At 58.0% G+C, this 18,800-nt stretch overlaps 10 protein-coding genes across 10 annotated transcripts; 8 read left to right on the forward strand and 2 right to left on the reverse strand.

Moving 5' to 3' along the window:
• Positions 1 to 219: 219 nt before the first annotated feature.
• On the forward strand, positions 220 to 540 carry IUM83_14602 (retrovirus-related pol polyprotein; the record flags this gene model as incomplete). Its single annotated transcript, XM_067939359.1, has 1 exon — positions 220 to 540. The coding sequence occupies one exon, from the start codon at positions 220 to 222 to the stop codon at positions 538 to 540; it is 321 nt and encodes a 106-aa protein (XP_067793489.1).
• A 17-nt stretch (positions 541 to 557) lies between these two features.
• On the forward strand, positions 558 to 1,561 carry IUM83_14603 (Copia protein; the record flags this gene model as incomplete). The annotated part of the gene is made up of 2 exons (XM_067939360.1): positions 558 to 1,004; positions 1,079 to 1,561. The coding sequence occupies 2 exons, from the start codon at positions 558 to 560 to the stop codon at positions 1,559 to 1,561; spliced, it is 930 nt and encodes a 309-aa protein (XP_067793488.1).
• A 65-nt stretch (positions 1,562 to 1,626) lies between these two features.
• IUM83_14604 (putative integrase) lies at positions 1,627 to 2,130 on the forward strand (the record flags this gene model as incomplete). The annotated part of the gene is made up of 1 exon (XM_067939361.1): positions 1,627 to 2,130. One exon carries the CDS (start codon positions 1,627 to 1,629, stop codon positions 2,128 to 2,130), a length of 504 nt encoding a protein of 167 aa, XP_067793490.1.
• A 327-nt stretch (positions 2,131 to 2,457) lies between these two features.
• On the forward strand, positions 2,458 to 3,800 carry IUM83_14605 (Copia protein; the record flags this gene model as incomplete). The annotated part of the gene is made up of 2 exons (XM_067939362.1): positions 2,458 to 3,266; positions 3,338 to 3,800. The coding sequence occupies 2 exons, from the start codon at positions 2,458 to 2,460 to the stop codon at positions 3,798 to 3,800; spliced, it is 1,272 nt and encodes a 423-aa protein (XP_067793589.1).
• Positions 3,801 to 3,865: 65 nt separating this feature from the next.
• On the forward strand, positions 3,866 to 4,366 carry IUM83_14606 (putative integrase; the record flags this gene model as incomplete). The annotated part of the gene is made up of 1 exon (XM_067939363.1): positions 3,866 to 4,366. One exon carries the CDS (start codon positions 3,866 to 3,868, stop codon positions 4,364 to 4,366), a length of 501 nt encoding a protein of 166 aa, XP_067793492.1.
• A 355-nt stretch (positions 4,367 to 4,721) lies between these two features.
• Positions 4,722 to 6,064, forward strand: IUM83_14607 (Copia protein; the record flags this gene model as incomplete). The annotated part of the gene is made up of 2 exons (XM_067939364.1): positions 4,722 to 5,530; positions 5,602 to 6,064. 2 exons carry the CDS (start codon positions 4,722 to 4,724, stop codon positions 6,062 to 6,064), a joined length of 1,272 nt encoding a protein of 423 aa, XP_067793500.1.
• A 65-nt stretch (positions 6,065 to 6,129) lies between these two features.
• On the forward strand, positions 6,130 to 6,633 carry IUM83_14608 (putative integrase; the record flags this gene model as incomplete). The annotated part of the gene is made up of 1 exon (XM_067939365.1): positions 6,130 to 6,633. One exon carries the CDS (start codon positions 6,130 to 6,132, stop codon positions 6,631 to 6,633), a length of 504 nt encoding a protein of 167 aa, XP_067793497.1.
• Positions 6,634 to 9,335: 2,702 nt separating this feature from the next.
• IUM83_14609 (reverse transcriptase) lies at positions 9,336 to 11,927 on the forward strand (the record flags this gene model as incomplete). Its single annotated transcript, XM_067939366.1, has 1 exon — positions 9,336 to 11,927. One exon carries the CDS (start codon positions 9,336 to 9,338, stop codon positions 11,925 to 11,927), a length of 2,592 nt encoding a protein of 863 aa, XP_067793618.1.
• Positions 11,928 to 12,677: 750 nt separating this feature from the next.
• Positions 12,678 to 13,127, reverse strand: IUM83_14610 (uncharacterized protein; the record flags this gene model as incomplete). The annotated part of the gene is made up of 1 exon (XM_067939367.1): positions 12,678 to 13,127. The coding sequence occupies one exon, from the start codon at positions 13,125 to 13,127 to the stop codon at positions 12,678 to 12,680; it is 450 nt and encodes a 149-aa protein (XP_067793585.1).
• Positions 13,128 to 15,388: 2,261 nt separating this feature from the next.
• IUM83_14611 (Eukaryotic/viral aspartic protease) lies at positions 15,389 to 18,471 on the reverse strand (the record flags this gene model as incomplete). The annotated part of the gene is made up of 2 exons (XM_067939368.1): positions 15,389 to 15,706; positions 17,515 to 18,471. 2 exons carry the CDS (start codon positions 18,469 to 18,471, stop codon positions 15,389 to 15,391), a joined length of 1,275 nt encoding a protein of 424 aa, XP_067793586.1.
• Between the last annotated feature and the right edge of the window lie 329 nt (positions 18,472 to 18,800).

Raw genomic sequence — 18,800 nt, forward strand, 5'->3', positions numbered from 1 at the left:
AATGATGGTTGATTAGACGCACTAGTTGATAGGACGCATGGCCGCGTGTCTTTAGCACTAGCCTAGGGTGTAAGCTCCAACAATCCAATCACTTCTGAATTTCGATTCAACCCCCAAGTGACCTTCCTCGCCTCGCCCCAAGCCTCGGCGGTGTCTACGACCAAGTCAACCAGTGCAAGATCCCAGTACGACCTTCTTCAGGTTATGAGCCCAAGCACCATGTCCTCTGTCCAAGACACCAAGATCTCCATCGACAAGTTCAACGGCGACAACTACGCCACGTGGAACTGCTACATGCGTGGCGTGTTCCTGACCAAGTCGGTGTGGAGCGTCGTGAACCGCGAGACGAAACCAAGCTTCGCGGACACGAGGGCCAAGGACGACTACGTCAAGTCGAGCAACATCGCGTTCGGCCTGATGTTGCTCCACATGGATGCTGACTATCATCATGTGGTCGACGACTGCGAGGAAGCGTGGGTGGCCTGGACGCGACTGCGTTCGCTCTACGGGGGTCGCAGAAGGCTGGACGCATCTACCTGAAGCGCCAGCTCTTCAGCATGGAGATGGCAGAAGGCGGCAATGTGCTTCATCATTGCAATGAAGTCCTCAACATCAGCGCCAAGCTCAGCAACATCGGCGCCAAGATGGAGGATGAAGACGTGGCGATCTGCTTGCTCAGGAGTCTGCCCAAGAGTTTCGAGAACGTCGTTCTCAACTTGGAGATGAGCAACGCAGAGCTGCGCACTCAAGATGTGATCAAGGTGCTCACGAATGAGCATATCAAGCGGCAGGGCGAGAAGACGGCTCAGGTGAAGATTGAAGACGCTGCGAGGGCCTTCAATGCCGAGCGTGAAAGTCGCCACTGCACGTACTGCGGAAAATCGGGGCACGTCATGGAAAAGTGCTGGACCAAGCAGAAGGAGGAGAATCGAGGTGCACGACGTGGCCGGTCTGGTCGCGGTGCGAACAACGTCCAGTGGCGTGACGACAGCGATGACGACTGCGTCGCGTTCGCGGTCTCTATGGAGTGTGGAGTCTCCAGGACCAACAAGTTTCAAGGCTCATGGGCGATCGACAGTGGTGCCGGGCGATCGACAGTGGTGCCACGCACCACATCTGCAACGACAAGACCAAGTTTGTCGACATCAAGGTGTGCGACGAAGGTGAACTCACGGTCGCCAACGGCAATACGGCCAAGATCATGGGAGTCGGGACGGTCATGCAGCGGGTCACTTTGGCCAACGGCAAGGAGTGCGACATCCGCATTCAAGATGCACTGTATGTCCCAAGCATGAACAAGAACCTGCTCTCAGTGCCGCAGATCAACCGAAGCGGACAGTTCAAGGTGGTGTTTGATGGTGCTGAAATGCACATCGCACAGAAGAAGTCGAAGAAAATCGTGGCTTCCGCGGACCTGATCGACGGGCTCTACTGGCTCCGAGTCCCAAGCTGCGCTGCGAATTCGGTGTCCAAGCGTCGGTCAACGCGGTGGATCTTCATGCGCGTTTGGGTCACGCGCCGAATGACGTTCTTCGGAAGATGGTCTCGAGTGGCATGGTGACGGGTGCGAAAATGCCGACATCGTCGAAGAAGTCAAGCCAATGTCGTGGGTGCCAACAAGGGAAAATGGTGCAAAAGCCCTTCCCAAGCAACCCGAACAAGCGCAAGTACAAGCCGTTCGAGTTCCTCCACTTCGACATCTGCGGACCCATGGAGGAAGAGTCGCTGGGTGGCAGCCGCTACTTGCTGCTCATCACGGACGAAGCCAGCGGCTGCATGTCGGGATTCTGTCTGCGAGCCAGATCGGAGAGCGAAGGCTGCTTGCGCCGATTCATCACCAAGGTGGAGAAGCAATTCGATGCGAGGGTGAAGTTCGTGCGCCATGACGGGGCCAAGGAGTTCGCGACCAATTCGCTCTTAGCGTACTACGAAGACCACGGCATCGAAGTGCAGCCCACGGTTCGGTATGCGCACCAAACAAACGCGACGGCTGAACGTGCCAACCGAACCATTGTGACCATCGGCCGCAGCATGCTTCACTACGCCGGGTTGGACAATACGTTCTGGGCGGAAGCAGCGATGACAGCGATTTACATCAAGAATCGTCTGCCGTCTGTTGCAGGGTACTGAACCTTGGTACACTGTACCAGCTCCGAGGTACCCGAACCGGTTAACCGAACCGGTCCAATACGACCACACGTTGATTAGACGAGTAGGTTGATTGGACGAGCACTGTAGAATGATGGTTGATTAGACGCACTAGTTGATAGGACGCATGGCCGCGTGTCTTTAGCACTAGCCTAGGGTGTAAGCTCCAACAATCCAATCACTTCTGAATTTCGATTCAACCCCCAAGTGACCTTCCTCGCCTCGCCCCAAGCCTCGGCGGTGTCTACGACCAAGTCAACCAGTGCAAGATCCCAGTACGACCTGCTTCAGGTTATGAGCCCAAGCACCATGTCCTCTGTCCAAGACACCAAGATCTCCATCGACAAGTTCAACGGCGACAACTACGCCACGTGGAACCGCTACATGCGTGGCGTGTTCCTGACCAAGTCGGTGTGGAGCGTCGTGAACCGCGAGACGAAACCAAGCTTCGCGGACACGAGGGCCAAGGACGACTACGTCAAGTCGAGCAACATCGCGTTCGGCCTGATGTTGCTCCACATGGATGCTGACTATCATCATGTGGTCGACGACTGCGAGGAAGCGTGGGTGGCCTGGACGCGACTGCGTTCGCTCTACGGGGGGTCGCAGAAGGCTGGACGCATCTACCTGAAGCGCCAGCTCTTCAGCATGGAGATGGCAGAAGGCGGCAATGTGCTTCATCATTGCAATGAAGTCCTCAACATCAGCGCCAAGCTCAGCAACATCGGCGCCAAGATGGAGGATGAAGACGTGGCGATCTGCTTGCTCAGGAGTCTGCCCAAGAGTTTCGAGAACGTCGTTCTCAACTTGGAGATGAGCAACGCAGAGCTGCGCACTCAAGATGTGATCAAGGTGCTCACGAATGAGCACATCAAGCGGCAGGGCGAGAAGACGGCTCAGGTGAAGATTGAAGACGCTGCGAGGGCCTTCAATGCCGAGCGTGAAAGTCGCCACTGCACGTACTGCGGAAAATCGGGGCACGTCATGGAAAAGTGCTGGACCAAGCAGAAGGAGGAGAATCGAGGTGCACGACGTGGCCGGTCTGGTCGCGGTGCGAACAACGTCCAGTGGCGTGACGACAGCGATGACGACTGCGTCGCGTTCGCGGTCTCTATGGAGTGTGGAGTCTCCAGGACCAACAAGTTTCAAGGCTCATGGGCGATCGACAGTGGTGCCGGGCGATCGACAGTGGTGCCACGCACCACATCTGCAACGACAAGACCAAGTTTGTCGACATCAAGGTGTGCGACGAAGGTGAACTCACGGTCGCCAACGGCAATACGGCCAAGATCATGGGAGTCGGGACGGTCATGCAGCGGGTCACTTTGGCCAACGGCAAGGAGTGCGACATCCGCATTCAAGATGCACTGTATGTCCCAAGCATGAACAAGAACCTGCTCTCAGTGCCGCAGATCAACCGAAGCGGACAGTTCAAGGTGGTGTTTGATGGTGCTGAAATGCACATCGCACAGAAGAAGTCGAAGAAAATCGTGGCTTCCGCGGACCTGATCGACGGGCTCTACTGGCTCCGAGTCCCAAGCTGCGCTGCGAATTCGGTGTCCAAGCGTCGGTCAACGCGGTGGATCTTCATGCGCGTTTGGGTCACGCGCCGAATGACGTTCTTCGGAAGATGGTCTCGAGTGGCATGGTGACGGGTGCGAAAATGCCGACATCGTCGAAGAAGTCAAGCCAATGTCGTGGGTGCCAACAAGGGAAAATGGTGCAAAAGCCCTTCCCAAGCAACCCGAACAAGCGCAAGTACAAGCCGTTCGAGTTCCTCCACTTCGACATTTGCGGGCCCATGGAGGAAGAGTCGCTGGGTGGCAGCCGCTACTTGCTGCTCATCACGGACGAAGCCAGCGGCTGCATGTCGGGATTCTGTCTGCGAGCCAGATCGGAGAGCGAAGGCTGCTTGCGCCGATTCATCACCAAGGTGGAGAAGCAATTCGATGCGAGGGTGAAGTTCGTGCGCCATGACGGGGCCAAGGAGTTCGCGACCAATTCGCTCTTGGCGTACTACGAAGACCACGGCATCGAAGTGCAGCCCACGATTCGGTATACGAACCAAACGAACGCGATGGCTGAACGCGCCAACCGAACCATCGTGACCATCGGCCGCAGCATGCTTCACTACGCCGGGTTGGACAAGACGTTCTGGGCGGAAGCAGCGATGACGGCGATTTACATCAAGAATCGTCTGCCTGTTGCAGGGTACTGAACCTTGGTACACTGTACCAGCTCCGAGGTACCCGAACCGGTTAACCGAACCGGTCCAATACGACCACACGTTGATTAGACGAGTAGGTTGATTGGACGAGCACTGTAGAATGATGGTTGATTAGACGCACTAGTTGATAGGACGCATGGCCGCGTGTCTTTAGCACTAGCCTAGGGTGTAAGCTCCAACAATCCAATCACTTCTGAATTTCGATTCAACCCCCCAAGTGACCTTCCTCGCCTCGCCCCAAGCCTCGGCGGTGTCAACGACTAAGACCAACAAGTGCAAGACCCAACCACGACCTTCTTCAGCAAGACCCAACCACGACCGTCTTCAGGTTATGAGCCCAAGCACCATGTCCTCTGTCCAAGACACCAAGATCTCCATCGACAAGTTCAACGGCGACAACTACGCCACGTGGAACCGCTACATGCGTGGCGTGTTCCTGACCAAGTCGGTGTGGAGCGTCGTGAACCGCGAGACGAAACCAAGCTTCGCGGACACGAGGGCCAAGGACGACTACGTCAAGTCGAGCAACATCGCGTTCGGCCTGATGTTGCTCCACATGGATGCTGACTATCATCATGTGGTCGACGACTGCGAGGAAGCGTGGGTGGCCTGGACGCGACTGCGTTCGCTCTACGGGGGGTCGCAGAAGGCTGGACGCATCTACCTGAAGCGCCAGCTCTTCAGCATGGAGATGGCAGAAGGCGGCAATGTGCTTCATCATTGCAATGAAGTCCTCAACATCAGCGCCAAGCTCAGCAACATCGGCGCCAAGATGGAGGATGAAGACGTGGCGATCTGCTTGCTCAGGAGTCTGCCCAAGAGTTTCGAGAACGTCGTTCTCAACTTGGAGATGAGCAACGCAGAGCTGCGCACTCAAGATGTGATCAAGGTGCTCACGAATGAGCATATCAAGCGGCAGGGCGAGAAGACGGCTCAGGTGAAGATTGAAGACGCTGCGAGGGCCTTCAATGCCGAGCGTGAAAGTCGCCACTGCACGTACTGCGGAAAATCGGGGCACGTCATGGAAAAGTGCTGGACCAAGCAGAAGGAGGAGAATCGAGGTGCACGACGTGGCCGGTCTGGTCGCGGTGCGAACAACGTCCAGTGGCGTGACGACAGCGATGACGACTGCGTCGCGTTCGCGGTCTCTATGGAGTGTGGAGTCTCCAGGACCAACAAGTTTCAAGGCTCATGGGCGATCGACAGTGGTGCCGGGCGATCGACAGTGGTGCCACGCACCACATCTGCAACGACAAGACCAAGTTTGTCGACATCAAGGTGTGCGACGAAGGTGAACTCACGGTCGCCAACGGCAATACGGCCAAGATCATGGGAGTCGGGACGGTCATGCAGCGGGTCACTTTGGCCAACGGCAAGGAGTGCGACATCCGCATTCAAGATGCACTGTATGTCCCAAGCATGAACAAGAACCTGCTCTCAGTGCCGCAGATCAACCGAAGCGGACTGTTCAAGGTGGTGTTTGATGGTGCTGAAATGCACATCGCACAGAAGAAGTCGAAGAAAATCGTGGCTTCCGCGGACCTGATCGACGGCCTCTACTGGCTCCGAGTCCCAAGCTGCGCTGCGAATTCGGTGTCCAAGGCGTCGGTCAACGCGGTGGACTTCATGCGCGTTTGGGTCACGCGCCGAATGACGTTCTTCGGAAGATGGTCTCAAGTGGCATGGTGACGGGTGCGAAAATGCCGACATCGTCGAAGAAGTCAAGCCAGTGTCGTGGGTGCCAACAAGGGAAAATGGTGCAAAAGCCCTTCCCAAGCAACCCGAACAAGCGCAAGTACAAGCCGTTCGAGTTCCTCCACTTCGACATTTGCGGGCCCATGGAGGAAGAGTCGCTGGGTGGCAGCCGCTACTTGCTGCTCATCACGGACGAAGCCAGCGGCTGCATGTCGGGATTCTGTCTGCGAGCCAGATCGGAGAGCGAAGGCTGCTTGCGCCGATTCATCACCAAGGTGGAGAAGCAATTCGATGCGAGGGTGAAGTTCGTGCGCCATGACGGGGCCAAGGAGTTCGCGACCAATTCGCTCTTGGCGTACTACGAAGACCACGGCATCGAAGTGCAGCCCACGGTTCGGTATGCGCACCAAACAAACGCGACGGCTGAACGTGCCAACCGAACCATTGTGACCATCGGCCGCAGCATGCTTCACTACGCCGGGTTGGACAATACGTTCTGGGCGGAAGCAGCGATGACGGCGATTTACATCAAGAATCGTCTGCCGTCTGTTGCAGGGTACTGAACCTTGGTACAATGTACCAGTTCCGAGGTACCCGAACCGGTTAACCGAACCGGTCCAATACGACCACACGTTGATTAGACGTGTAACGGGGTTACACGTACAAGTGGCTGCAAGCCACTTGTGAATTTTAATAGATAAGGTTATCTGTTAAAAGTTTTGGATACTTCCTCACCTTGGTGTAAGACACACCAATGGATACATTGAAGTGGGCCACTACAATTAGTGGTCCACACATACCCAAAAGATCCTATTGGTAGAAAGCAGCATCTTTCTACCAATCAGAGACATGCATATTGGCGGGGCTCTGACAGCCAGCTGCTGTCAACCCTTTCATAGATGATAAACAGTTTTTAGCAGATTTTAGAGGAAGGTCAATTTACAAACAATACAGTTCTCATTTTACCTAATCTACGTCACTTGGAATCCTATCTTACTTAACTTATTTTTGTGTATTTAAATATAATTAACCTACGTAATTACTAAGTCCTTACGCTTCCTCATACACGTTGCGCAACGTGTAAGCTAAAGTAGTGAGTCAAGTTAGACCCACTACACCTGGTAGCACTTTGTAGTCCGTCCAACGACCGACTGCTTGACGTTCGTACGCGGTGTACGAACGCGGAGCCGAGAACCACATGAGCACGGAGGTGCCCATGGAGAGCTCCAACACGCCTGCAACGCATGTTGCACGCGCTGACTGCCGCCACCTGTCTGACCCAGAGTGGGAAGCCCTCCAACGACTGTCAACAGTCTTTGGAGAAGCGGCGATAGCCGCAATGTTGCGTACGCTATCGCCGACAGAGCAACATGGTGTTGCTCTGGGATTCATCATGAAGGAGCAGCGTGATGCTGCTTCCTCAGTGACGGCGTCGTCAGGGACAACACCGCGTGCTCAACCATTAAAGTTGAGCGTAAGCAATTACGTGGGAAGAGAGGGCGAGCCTCTCTTCCGATGGCTTGTCGAGCTCGACACATCCATAGCGGCTCGACGCATCGTCGACCCGCTGTCGAAGGTCGCGTTCGCCATGTCCTGCCTTGGCGGACGCGCAAGGAGTTGGGCGTGTGGACGCCAACTCTCCCATCCTACGTGCTTCAGCACGTATGAAGTGTTCAAAGAGGAGCTCAAACAAGCGTTTGAGCCCCCGCAAAACGAGTTCCGGTCGAGGGCGGAGTTCCTCGACCTTCAGCAGGGTAAGTATGACGTCCATGCTTACGCGCAGCGCGCACGATATTTGGTATCAAATATCGTGACTAACCCGATTGACGAGGCGACCAAGGTCGTCACGTTCATGAAGGGGCTTAGAGATGGGCCTGTGAAGACCTATCTCTTCCGAGAGTACCCGAGCACTCTCGAAGCTGCGATCACTCTTGCCATGCAAGAAGAGTTTAGCCTGCGACAGGCTAAACTGCATGTGAACGTGCCGAGGCCGCAACCGCGCCCGGTAGCGAGGCCGGGAGGTCCAGAACCAATGGACCTCTCGAATGCAACAACTGCTGGTTACCAGCAGCAGAGAGGTAACGTGCGATGCTTCCGTTGCGGAAGGATCGGTCACTTTGCACGGGAGTGCACAGCTCCCATGCCCCCTGGAGGTGGCCGTCGTGGCGATGCTAGGCATCGCCGCGGACCAACAAAAAACGCGAACATCCAGTAGGCGCGGGGCGCCCTACTGGTAATGCAGTCGCGCGTGCCGACATCGGGCACGCGACACTGAGGACTGCAGCCCCCAGTGAGACCAGCTCTCACTGCAAGAAACAAGATGACAGGCCAAACCTAGTCATCTTGAAGGTTTACTCGAAGAGAGCGAGTGACTCTCTTCGAGCTTTGGTAGATTCAGGCGCGTCGAACAACTTTGTTCGACTACGAAGCCTGCCGAGACTTGACTTCGAGGAGGTAGATACACCTCGAAGTCTTCTGGAGGTACGACTGGCAACAGGTGCCATCGTGAAGACCGAGAAGCGCGTCGTGAACGTGCGCTTCTCGTACAAACAACGAGTGTTTGTCGAACACTTTATCGTCCTGGACCTAGACGATAAGTTCGACGTAGTAATGGGCATGCCGTGGCTTGCACAGCATGATCCGGTGATAGACTGGAAGAAGCGCACGCTCGTGCGCTTCGGACGCAACAGCGGAACAGAGAGCGATGGCCCTGTTACCGCAGCGCGCGCACCTGCTGGTGCGCGCGGCTCACCAGTCGAGACAGCGCTTTATGCTGCTGTCCCGGAGTGCCCAAGAAGTGCGCGAGGGCGCGCACAAAGTGAGACCCACGTCGGCAATGCTGCCGACGTCGGAAGAAAAAGATGTGTTGGTTCCGGGAACCAACACCCACGTTCAAGCGTGTAAGGGACAGTCCCTGACCCGAAGCGGTCAGGTCGACAACGACGCGTCGGCTTCGGGAGCCGACGCACCCTCGGTCATGAGGGGCTCCGCCAATGAATGGCGTCGAGGTGACGAAGGCGTGTCAACTCCGGGAGTTGACGCTGCAAACAGTGCGGACGGTTGCAAACGTACCGCACTGACGCAATTTGCATGCTGTCGTGCAGCCAGGCTGCACGAAGGAAAATGCAGTCAAGCCGGGCTTGATATCGCGCGCCCGTAGACAGGGTCTGCCGGCGAACGACAGTCCACGGCCGGGCCTGGACCAGAAGAACAACTGTGCGGAGCCCGGCTCCGCACAACAAGAAGACGGCGCAAGCGGAGAACGCTGCGCAAGTCTCGGTCCGTGACCGAGACGCAACAAGAACAGTCTGCTGGGCAGGCTGCGGCGGTGACGCCGGACGTCGAGACGCTAAGCGTCTTGACGCGCACCGATACTGGATTCCAGTATCGCGAGATGGAACTCGCTAGTCCTCCGACGTCGGCGTCGGAGTTGACTTCGCTTCCAGCCATGAGCTGGAAGCGCTTCACGCGCGACTTGCACGATGGACGCATCGAGCAAGTCTGCGTTCTTTCGGACAGCGAAAGAACGGAGAGCGAGAGCGAAGAGCTGAGGCAGCTCTTCATGGGAAGTACCACTGAGAGTGAAGACACTCTCAGTGCGAAGACGAAGCGAGAGCGCTTCGAGGAACAAGGTTGGGACTCGCTGAAGTCGAGTCCCTATTACGAATTGCTGAGGGAGTACAAAGACGTACTCCCGGAAGAGATTCCTGCGGAGCTTCCGCAGGATAAGGGCATTCAGCACGAGATTGATCTCGTGCCGGGCACGAAGTACTGTGTCACGCGGCAGTGGCCACTGCCGCGAGAGCAAGTGAAAACGATCGACGACTTCTTTGAAAGTCGTCGTAAAGCAGGACAAGTGCGGGAATCAAAGTCCCCGCACAGTGCTCCGACGTTCTGTGTCAAGAAGCCACAGGGCGGATGGCGCATCGTTCATGCCTACAACAAGCTGAACGATGCGACGGTACCGGCGCAGACGCCGATACCGCGAAAAGATGTTATCATCGATTCGATGGCCGGGAGCACCGTTTACAGTGCTCTCGACTTGCGAGACAGATTCTATCAAATCCTAATGCGTGAGAGCGATATCCCTCTCACGGCAGTGAGCACGCCAAGCGGCATGCTCTGGGAATGGCTAGTAATGCCACAGGGGCTTAAGAACGCCCCTGCGACTTTCAACAGGTGCGTGACGCACTTGTTGCGCTCGGTGCGCGACTTCGCACCGAGCTACTTCGATGATGTGTTCATCCACAGCCGGGCTGTGGACGGGAAAACCGACGTAGAGATGCACAGGGTGCATCTCCGGAAGCTACTTGAGCTTATGCGAAAGCATAAGCTCTACGCGAACCTGAAGAAGTGTATCTTCGGGGCGAGCGAGATACCCGTCCTCGGGTGTCTCGTAGGGAAGAATGGTGTTCGCCCTGACCCAGAAAAGGTCAGAGTGGTTAACGAATGGCCAACGCCTTCAAGTGTCAAGGAACGGAGGCAGTTCCTTGGCTTGGCCACGTACTTGTGCAAGTACGTGGAGGATTATGCGGGCAAGATCCGCCCGCTGTCACAGCTTCTTAAGAAAGAAGCTGTGTGGAATTGGACACCCGATTGCCAAAAGGCATTCGATGCAGTCAAGCGGGGCTTGACTGAGGCGCCGATCTTGGCAGTGGCTGACCAAGATCGCCCATTTCACGTAGTGTGTGACGCATCCGATTTCGCGATCGGATGCGCGTTAATGCAGCACGATCACGAGGGCCGTGATCGTGTCGTCTACTACCAATCGCGTCAGCTGAAGCCAGCTGAGCGCAACTATCCGGTGCATGACAAGGAACTCCTTGCCATGAAGTATGCACTCGCAAAGTTCCGAGTGTATTTGCTTGGAAGTAGACCATTTGTGGTCTACACCGCCGACCATGCTTCACTGCGCACCGCTGTGAAGTCGCCACACATTTCACAAAGAATGGCGAGATGGCTCTCATTCTTTGCGGAGTATAACTTCCGGGTCGAATACAAACCCGGAAGATTGAACGTGGTGGCCGACGCGTTATCACGTCGGCCGGACTACGCAGAAGCTGCTGACGTCAATGCCATTGACGTCATGCGATCGAGCAAACCCACATCGTCTCTGTTGGACGATGGGAAGGCCGCGTACGCGCACGACGCGGACGCGAAACTCTTGCTGGCCTATGGCACAACACCTTCTGACAAGGCTCGTCAGAAGTTGCCCAAGCACCTTCGAGCGCGTGCACACCGCTTTCGTGTGCACGACGGACTACTGCTTTACAATGCAGTCGACGACAACGCGGATCGCGTTGTCGTACCGAACGATCATGACCTGCGACTCAGGATCATGTACGAGTATCATGATGCCCCGACTGCGGGTCATCTCGGACGTGAGAAGACTTACGTCCTTCTCACGCGCGACTTCTACTGGCACCACCAGTATAAGTGGGTGCGCAAGTACATCCGTGCTTGCGAGGTATGCCAACGCGTGAAGCCTGCGCCATTCGCGCAGGCTCCACTGCAATCACTACCGACTCCGTCGGAGTGTTGGAAGTCCATGTCTTTGGACTTCATCTTTGGTCTTCCCCCGGATAGCGGAGGGAACACCAGTGTTGTGGTCTTTGTAGACCGTTTCAGCAAGATGGTACATCTTGCTGCGGTGCCGGCAGAAGTGACCGCGAAGCAGACGACCCGTCTGTTCGTCGACATGGTGTTCCAACACCATGGCATCCGATCGACATCGTGTCGGACAGAGACCCACGCTTCACAGCGCACCTGTGGCAAGAAGTGTTTACACTTCTTGGGAGCCAGCTTTCCATGTCAACTGCGGATCATCCGCAGACGGATGGCCAAACCGAGCGCGTGAATCGCGTGCTCGTCGATATGTTGAAGAGCTACGCTCACTCGTTCCAATACTGGAGCGAGTGCTTATCGATGGCAGAGTTTGCCATCAATAACTCAGTGCATGCCTCGACCGGGCATACACCGTTTTACGTGAATGCCATGCGGCATCCACGCCTCCCGAGTTTACTCGGAGTGATGGCTCCCACTTTAAGTGGGGGAGGATCTACGACTGCAATACAGCAGCCGCAGAAAACCGCTGACACTTGCACAGTGTCAGCTGCAACAATGGACAAACCACATGAGTCTGCGCCCTGCGCAGACTCCCCCAACAACATGGCCAACGACCACGGGTCTGCGCAGGGCGCAGACACCGCAAAGAACCACGCAGAGGCCGGGCCTCTAGCGGAGAGCGAGCTGAATGACTTCAGCTCGGATGCAATCAGTTTCATCACCAAAAGACAAGCCGTGATTCGGTTTGTCGAAGACACTATAGCAGCTTCTGTTGATCAACAGAAGCTGAACGCAGACAATGCGGGCAGAGGCAACACAAATGAATTTAAAGTTGGTTCATTAGTTTTGTTAGCTACACAAAACCTGCCTAGACATGCAGTTTCGGATTTCGGAGCAAGCAAGCTTGCTCCGCGCTTCATCGGGCCGTTCACTGTGTTGACACGGCTCGGCAACGCATACACACTAGACATACCGTCTAGCATGCGCCTCCATCCGACCTTTTACGTCGGACGGCTGAAGCCATACCTGCAGCACGAGCCATCTAGCTCGGCTGACCCGAAGCCTCAGCAGGAGCCGAGGCAGAAGGGGAGGACTTGGCTTCGGCGACGAGCAGCCTCTCCTCCAGCGCGCGGACGCGCTGGAGCAACCCCTTCATCTGGGTCCCCAACTCGACCTGGATATTCGAGGCGGTCTGCGAGACCGCCGCGACTTGGGCCTTCTGGTTCGCCAGCTCCTGTTTCAGGGCGGCGAACTCAGCGCCCTGCAGACGCTCCACGGCGGTCACGCGGTCGTGGAGAGGCGCAAACTGGTCAGCCCGGGGCTGATCATACCCGGGGCGTGTTCCCACCCCCGCCACCGCCGATCCGTGACGCCCGCGGCTCAACCCGCTGGATTGTTGAGCGGATTGTTGACCATAGTATCCCGAAAACGAACCCTCAAGGGGCTCGTTTTCGTATTCGTTGGAGAGGATTTCCTCCCCATCAAGATACATGGAAGCCGCGGAAGGTCTTGCTGGAGGACGTTCCGGAAATGGTGAGGGCGTACGAGGAGCAGTACGCGCTGGCGCAGCGGAAGTAGCACGAGCGCTGCGATTATCGCTAGCGCCCGAACCTTCACGTGCTAAGAACTTAGCACGGAGCTCCTTGAGACTCTCGGGCACACGGAACGACGTGTACCCGTTCAGGTCGCGGTCGCTTAAGCGGACCGCGCCAGGGAAGCACTTCGTGCACTGAAAGCCCTCGGGCACAGCGCACGGCACATTTGCCTCCTCCGCAGTGTGGAGTAGCGCCCTCGCAGAAATCTGCAAAGTCGTCCTCGCACAAACCCGTCGCGTCCGCTGTCGGTGGGCGCGTCGGGTATTTCCCCGGGACTTGAGTAGCGTATCTCAGGACAGGGTAACGAGTAGCTCGAGCTTGGAGCGTGAAGTCTTCCTTACTGGTACGGTCTTGTCCTTGATCCGTCTTTTCTCCTTTCTTGCCCTTGAACACGTGCAGTTATCGGTGCGTCGCGTCCTTGGGGTGCGTGGCGTTATCGGGGCCGACGCGGTTTTTGTGCGGCGTTATCAGGGCCGGCACGGGTCTTCGCCTTCAGCGACGCGTTATCGGGCGTGCTTGAGCGGTATCGTTTAACGTGTCCCTCCTGTTGGACACGGGTCTGAGGGTGAGTACACCGACGACCGAGGGACGGGGGGCGCGTTATCGGGGCGGCTCTGCTTGCCGGCACTCGGAAGCCTTGGACCGCAAGGGAGAAATCCACTTGAGCGGCACAAAGAAGATTCGGGACTGAGCCTTACACCTATCCTATGCTACCGACTGACTACTTGAAGATTGCTAAGCCACAGTTCCATGCCTAACCCTACTTCGATGACGCATGCCCTGATTTATGATGCTGGATCTCTGAGACGGGGTCCTCCAGACCGCGTCTCAGGGGTTCCTAGGACGGGGCCGTCCCAGACCTGAGACGGGGTCATTCAAGCGGGGTGTCACTAAAGTGAGGCCGTCCTAGAGCCTTGAATGACGGCTCCGACTCAGACTTGGCGTCTGGGACGTTCTTCACCCCTTTCCGCAGAAGATTCCGTACCGATCGCGTTCCTTCACTCTGGGCAACGGTCCTCAGGCGCGCCTTGCTCGTCACTTCTCGTCTCGCGGTCCGCTTCACCACAGCCGTCCCGCTGGTGCACGCGCGCACTCTCCAGGTGGGTGCGTTGCAGCAGAACCCGTATGCCTCCTTCTTTCCCTGCTCATCTGCTTCATGTGTTGCCTGGCAGGCTTCCCGCACACACCCTCCGTACTCACGTGGGTTTTCGCCATGCCGTCCAGCCTCGATAGCGAGAGCAGTGACTCCACGGTTGAAGTCGACCCCGAAGACGTCGATTCTAGCAGTTGTAACGTCTGCGCGTTGGGTACGCGCCATCCTCCGGTCCCGCAAGCGTCCTCCGTCCAGCTACCATCGATTGAAGACCCCGATATATCGGTGGCGTCACTCCTGATCGACGCCACCGGTTTGGAGCACGAGGTCGCTAGGCTGCGCGAGTACTGCGAGCTGGCCACGGCTTACAACGCCGGTCTGGCCGCGCACGCGTCAACGCTATATGACAGCAATCGGGTGCTGTGGCAGCGAGCCCGGGAAGGTTTTGCTCTGGACGCGGCGACTGTGAACGAGTTGCACGAGAGGCTTGAGAGCTTGCAGCGCGAGAACGGTCGGCTGGAAGACGTCGCCGCCCACCTTCGCGACCGTGCGGATCACGCCGACAGTTACGAGACTCGTTACCGCGTCCTCGAGCAGTCGTCTCTGGAATACGAGTATGGTTTGCAGGCCGAGCTCCAGGTCGTGTTGCAGAGTTGGAGGCTCGCTTCGCGCTCGTCACTCCCCCCGCCGACTGTTCCCAGTGTATCGTCCACTCCGTTGCCCGTCGCTGAAGCGCCTCCTGGTCGCGGGATGGCCACCGTTCAGGCCGACCTCGCAAGCACGCGGGCGACCCTGTCCGTCGTAAACGCGCAGCTTGCGACGGTAATGGCTGAGCGTGACCAGGCTTTGAGTGAATCTGTCGAGCACGGTCGTCAGCGTGACGCCGTGGTCGAAGAGCTCCGCGACGCGCGAGACCAGATCGTGCGAAGCCAGCGCGAAACCCAGTCGGCGCGTCAATTGAACACACCCTTGGAAGCCGATGTCCGTCGCGTGAACGTGTTGCTGGTCGCTCACGCGGAGGAGCGCCAGCGCGACTTGGCCCGGATCCGCGACCTTGAAGCTTCGCTATCCTCCTCCGAAGCAGCGCGCATCGCCGCCCAAGCTGACCTGACTCGCGCCCAGGCGGAGGAGCTTCGCGCATCTTCTCGGGCAGACCGCTTCCGCGACGGTCTTAGTGAGGCGCGCGATCAAGCCGCGCGGCAGCAAACGACGGGTGCCGCGCGCGTTCATCGTCTCAGCACCCGGGTGGTTGGGCTCGAGGAGGAGCTCGCGCGGACGCTCCGTGATCGTGACGAACGAGCAGCTGTTTGGCGGCGCTTGTTGCGCGAGGCGCGTCTGGGACGCGAACGAGCTCGGCGCGTATGCGACTTGTTGTCCGGCCCGCTGGCGTCCGTAATCACGTCCGTCGGGGGGTCCATGAACACAGCGGACTTGATCCGTAGCCTCGAGGCGCAGATTGAGGCCGAGGCTAGGCGCGCCGCCCTCTCCCTCCAGATGATGTTGCCTTGGGGGGTTGAAGGTGCGCGATCTCCGGTCGGTCTACATGCCACCTCGCGATTGGTTGTTCTCTCGGCCCCTGCGTCGCCGCCGCAGACCTGGAACGAGTCCTTGGTGACACGGGCCAACGTCGACGCGTTGTACGCGACGCGTCCCTGGGCCTACCTGACCCAACTCACGGAGGCGTTGACCTTCGCGGCCGGGGTCGCGTCCTTCCAGGCTCTGCTGACCCGGTATCGGTGGCATTTGGACCATTGGGCCCAAGCCTACTGGGAGGGCACCCACGAGTTGCTCATCCCTGCTACCGCGACCTGGGTTTCTTGGCGCCGTCGACGCAACTCTCGCCGATCTCACGCGGGGGATCACTGGGCTCGGGTCGTCCAGTCCGTCTTGGAGCTATTTGGGCGAGGGCTCGCGGACTTGGACCTCTTGCTGGGCCCGCTGTTCTTGCAGTTCCCACCGTCTAGGTCGACCGTCGGGCGGTGGTATCCGGGCATGGAGCACGCGACTTTGCAGGCGGCTCTGGACGCCATCGACTCAAACGAGCCATGGCGTCGCTTCTTCCGTGGCTAGCCCGACGCGCCCGGAAATTGCGCGGTGGGGCGTGCTCACCCAGCGTACGCCCTTGCTCGACTTCGCGGCAAGTTCATCCAAGAGATCTAGGCGTTCCTCATTCAGTAGGCCACCGTAGCCCCCTAACTTCAATATATCGTCGTTACAATTCTTCCGCGTTTGGTTTCTTCCCCGTTGTTTCTCTCCACTCTTTTCTTATGAAAGGACCCTCCGTCGTCCCATCTTCGGCCAACGGGCCGGTCCTCCAGACTTCCCATCTACCCATCGTCCTCGCCCTGGCCACTCCCAGAGGCGGGGGTTCCACCCTTCCTCCTGTCGACGGCCTTCCCGTCGACTTCCACCACACCACTCAGGCCATCCCCCCATCGGGAACAGGCCCGTCCACCACACTCTCGTGCGACTGCGTCGCCTCGAACCGATTACGTCCCGTACGTTGCCGGAGAAAATCGTACAACTGGCCTTCGCTGTCACAACTTTCTCGCCCCGTGTCGTAGCCGTCTGTCGCGGCATGGATCGCGTGCACCGCTCGCGGGGGTGGCGCCGGCGAGACCGGTGCCTTCTGTCGGAACTTGTTTGATCCGAAGAGTGCCTCCTTCTGATGAGCGAGCCCTCGTTGTCGAGCGCGCAGTTTCTTCTCCAGGGCATCCGCGTCTGGGACTTCCATGAGCGTGAGACGGGATGCCAACTCTTGTTCCTGGGACCCAAGGGTGTTGATGAATAGCTCCACGTGCTCCCGTTTCTCCTCGGCTGTTCCGTCCGCATAGGGGATTTCGGCCCGCACGCCCGCCACGATGAGCCTGTACAAGTACTCCAGCGGAGTTTCGTCGGGGTGCTTCGATGCATGGTAGTAGCGACTTGCCATGGACACGCCTTTGCCGCAGTACTGGATCCTGAACTGTTCCGTGAGGTCAGTTCATGACTTCCGGACGTTCTTGGGTAGCTGCAAGTACCACTGGCGGGCGGGGCCTGCCATCAGGTCTCCGAACAGCGCACACACTACTTCTCCCGTCATTCCGTCGCGACGCGACGCGGACTTCACCCGGTTGAACCATGATCGAGCTTTCTTCGCTGGCGTCTCGGCCGTGGAATTCCTTGGGTTCAGAAAACGCGGAGAGGCGTACTCGGGTGAGACTCGTTCCGGCCGTCGCAGTTGAGACCGTGGCCGTGGTCCCCGGCGTCCCGGTTTCCAGATCGAACAAGTCTTCCGGATCCTCGTCTTGATCGCGCGCCTGGCGCTTGGACCTGGGCGTCGATCGTGAACTCACGGACTCCATGGCAACGTCCGCCGGTTCTCGCGGGGTCGTCGCTTGTGGCGTCGTCCTGACAGTCGGTGCCGGCTCGGTGCGAGTTGGCACACTCATGGTGCGCATCATCGTCGACCGCATCAGTCGGATGATCGCTTCTTCCAATGCTTTAGGGATCACGTTCTCTTTAGGGGGCGGGGTCTCCGTCCGCGTCGGTGCGGCTATCAGTTGCATGATTCGCGGCGAACGACCTGGCATCGGCATTCGCTTTGGGGACTCGATGCTGCTGTCCGAGCCCACACTCGACTGGTATTGGGGTCGTGGGAGAGGCGGTGGAACCACCCCCGGATCGCCGCGGGGCGGTTTGGCCTCGCGTTTGACCATCCCGACTAACCCAGCCAAGGGGCCCATCATAGTTTTGATCGAGTCCTTCCAGGACGCCAGCTCCCAGTCGAACACTCTCTCCATTTCGAACGCACCCAGAACGAAGCCCGACTCACGAAGCATACCGAAGAGCGCGTGCACTGCCATCCGCACGTCCGTGATGCTCTCCCAGTCCGGTTCTTGGATCGGTCCGGTGAGCTCGTTGATCAGCTTGGGACGGACGAAGCTCAGAATCGGGTCGCGTTCGAGCAGGCGAGCTAACTGTGTCTTACTTAAGACATAGTCCAGTTCCTCCTCCGTGTATTGGCGTCCCGCGTTCTTGCCTCCCGTCTTGGGCAGCTTCTCGTCGGCGGATTCCGGCGCGCACAGCTTCTTCTTCTTCTTGGGCTTGCGCTTGGCGGCGGCCTTGGTGGTGGGTGGGTTTTGGTCTTCCGCCTTCTCAGGCTTCAGACCGGTCGGACCTCGGCGTGAACCGAGGTCCGGGGTGGCTCCTTGGGGAGCCACATCGGGAACGGCAAACTGTTCATCGTCTCTCGGGCACACGGAACGACGTGTACCAGTTCAGGTCGCGGTCGCTTAAGCGGACCGCGCCTGGGAAGCACTTCGTGCACTGAAAGCCCTCAGGCACAGCGCACGGCACATTTGCCTCCTCCGCAGTGTGGAGTAGCGCCCTCGCAGAAATCTGCAAAGTCGTCCTCGCACAAACCCGTCGCGTCCGCTGTCGGTGGGCGCGTCGGGTATTTCCCCGGGACTTGAGTAGCGTATCTCAGGATAGGGTA

Source organism: Phytophthora cinnamomi, assembly GCF_018691715.1.
Source record: "Phytophthora cinnamomi strain GKB4 chromosome Unknown Contig28, whole genome shotgun sequence".
NCBI lineage: Eukaryota > Oomycota > Peronosporomycetes > Peronosporales > Peronosporaceae > Phytophthora > Phytophthora cinnamomi.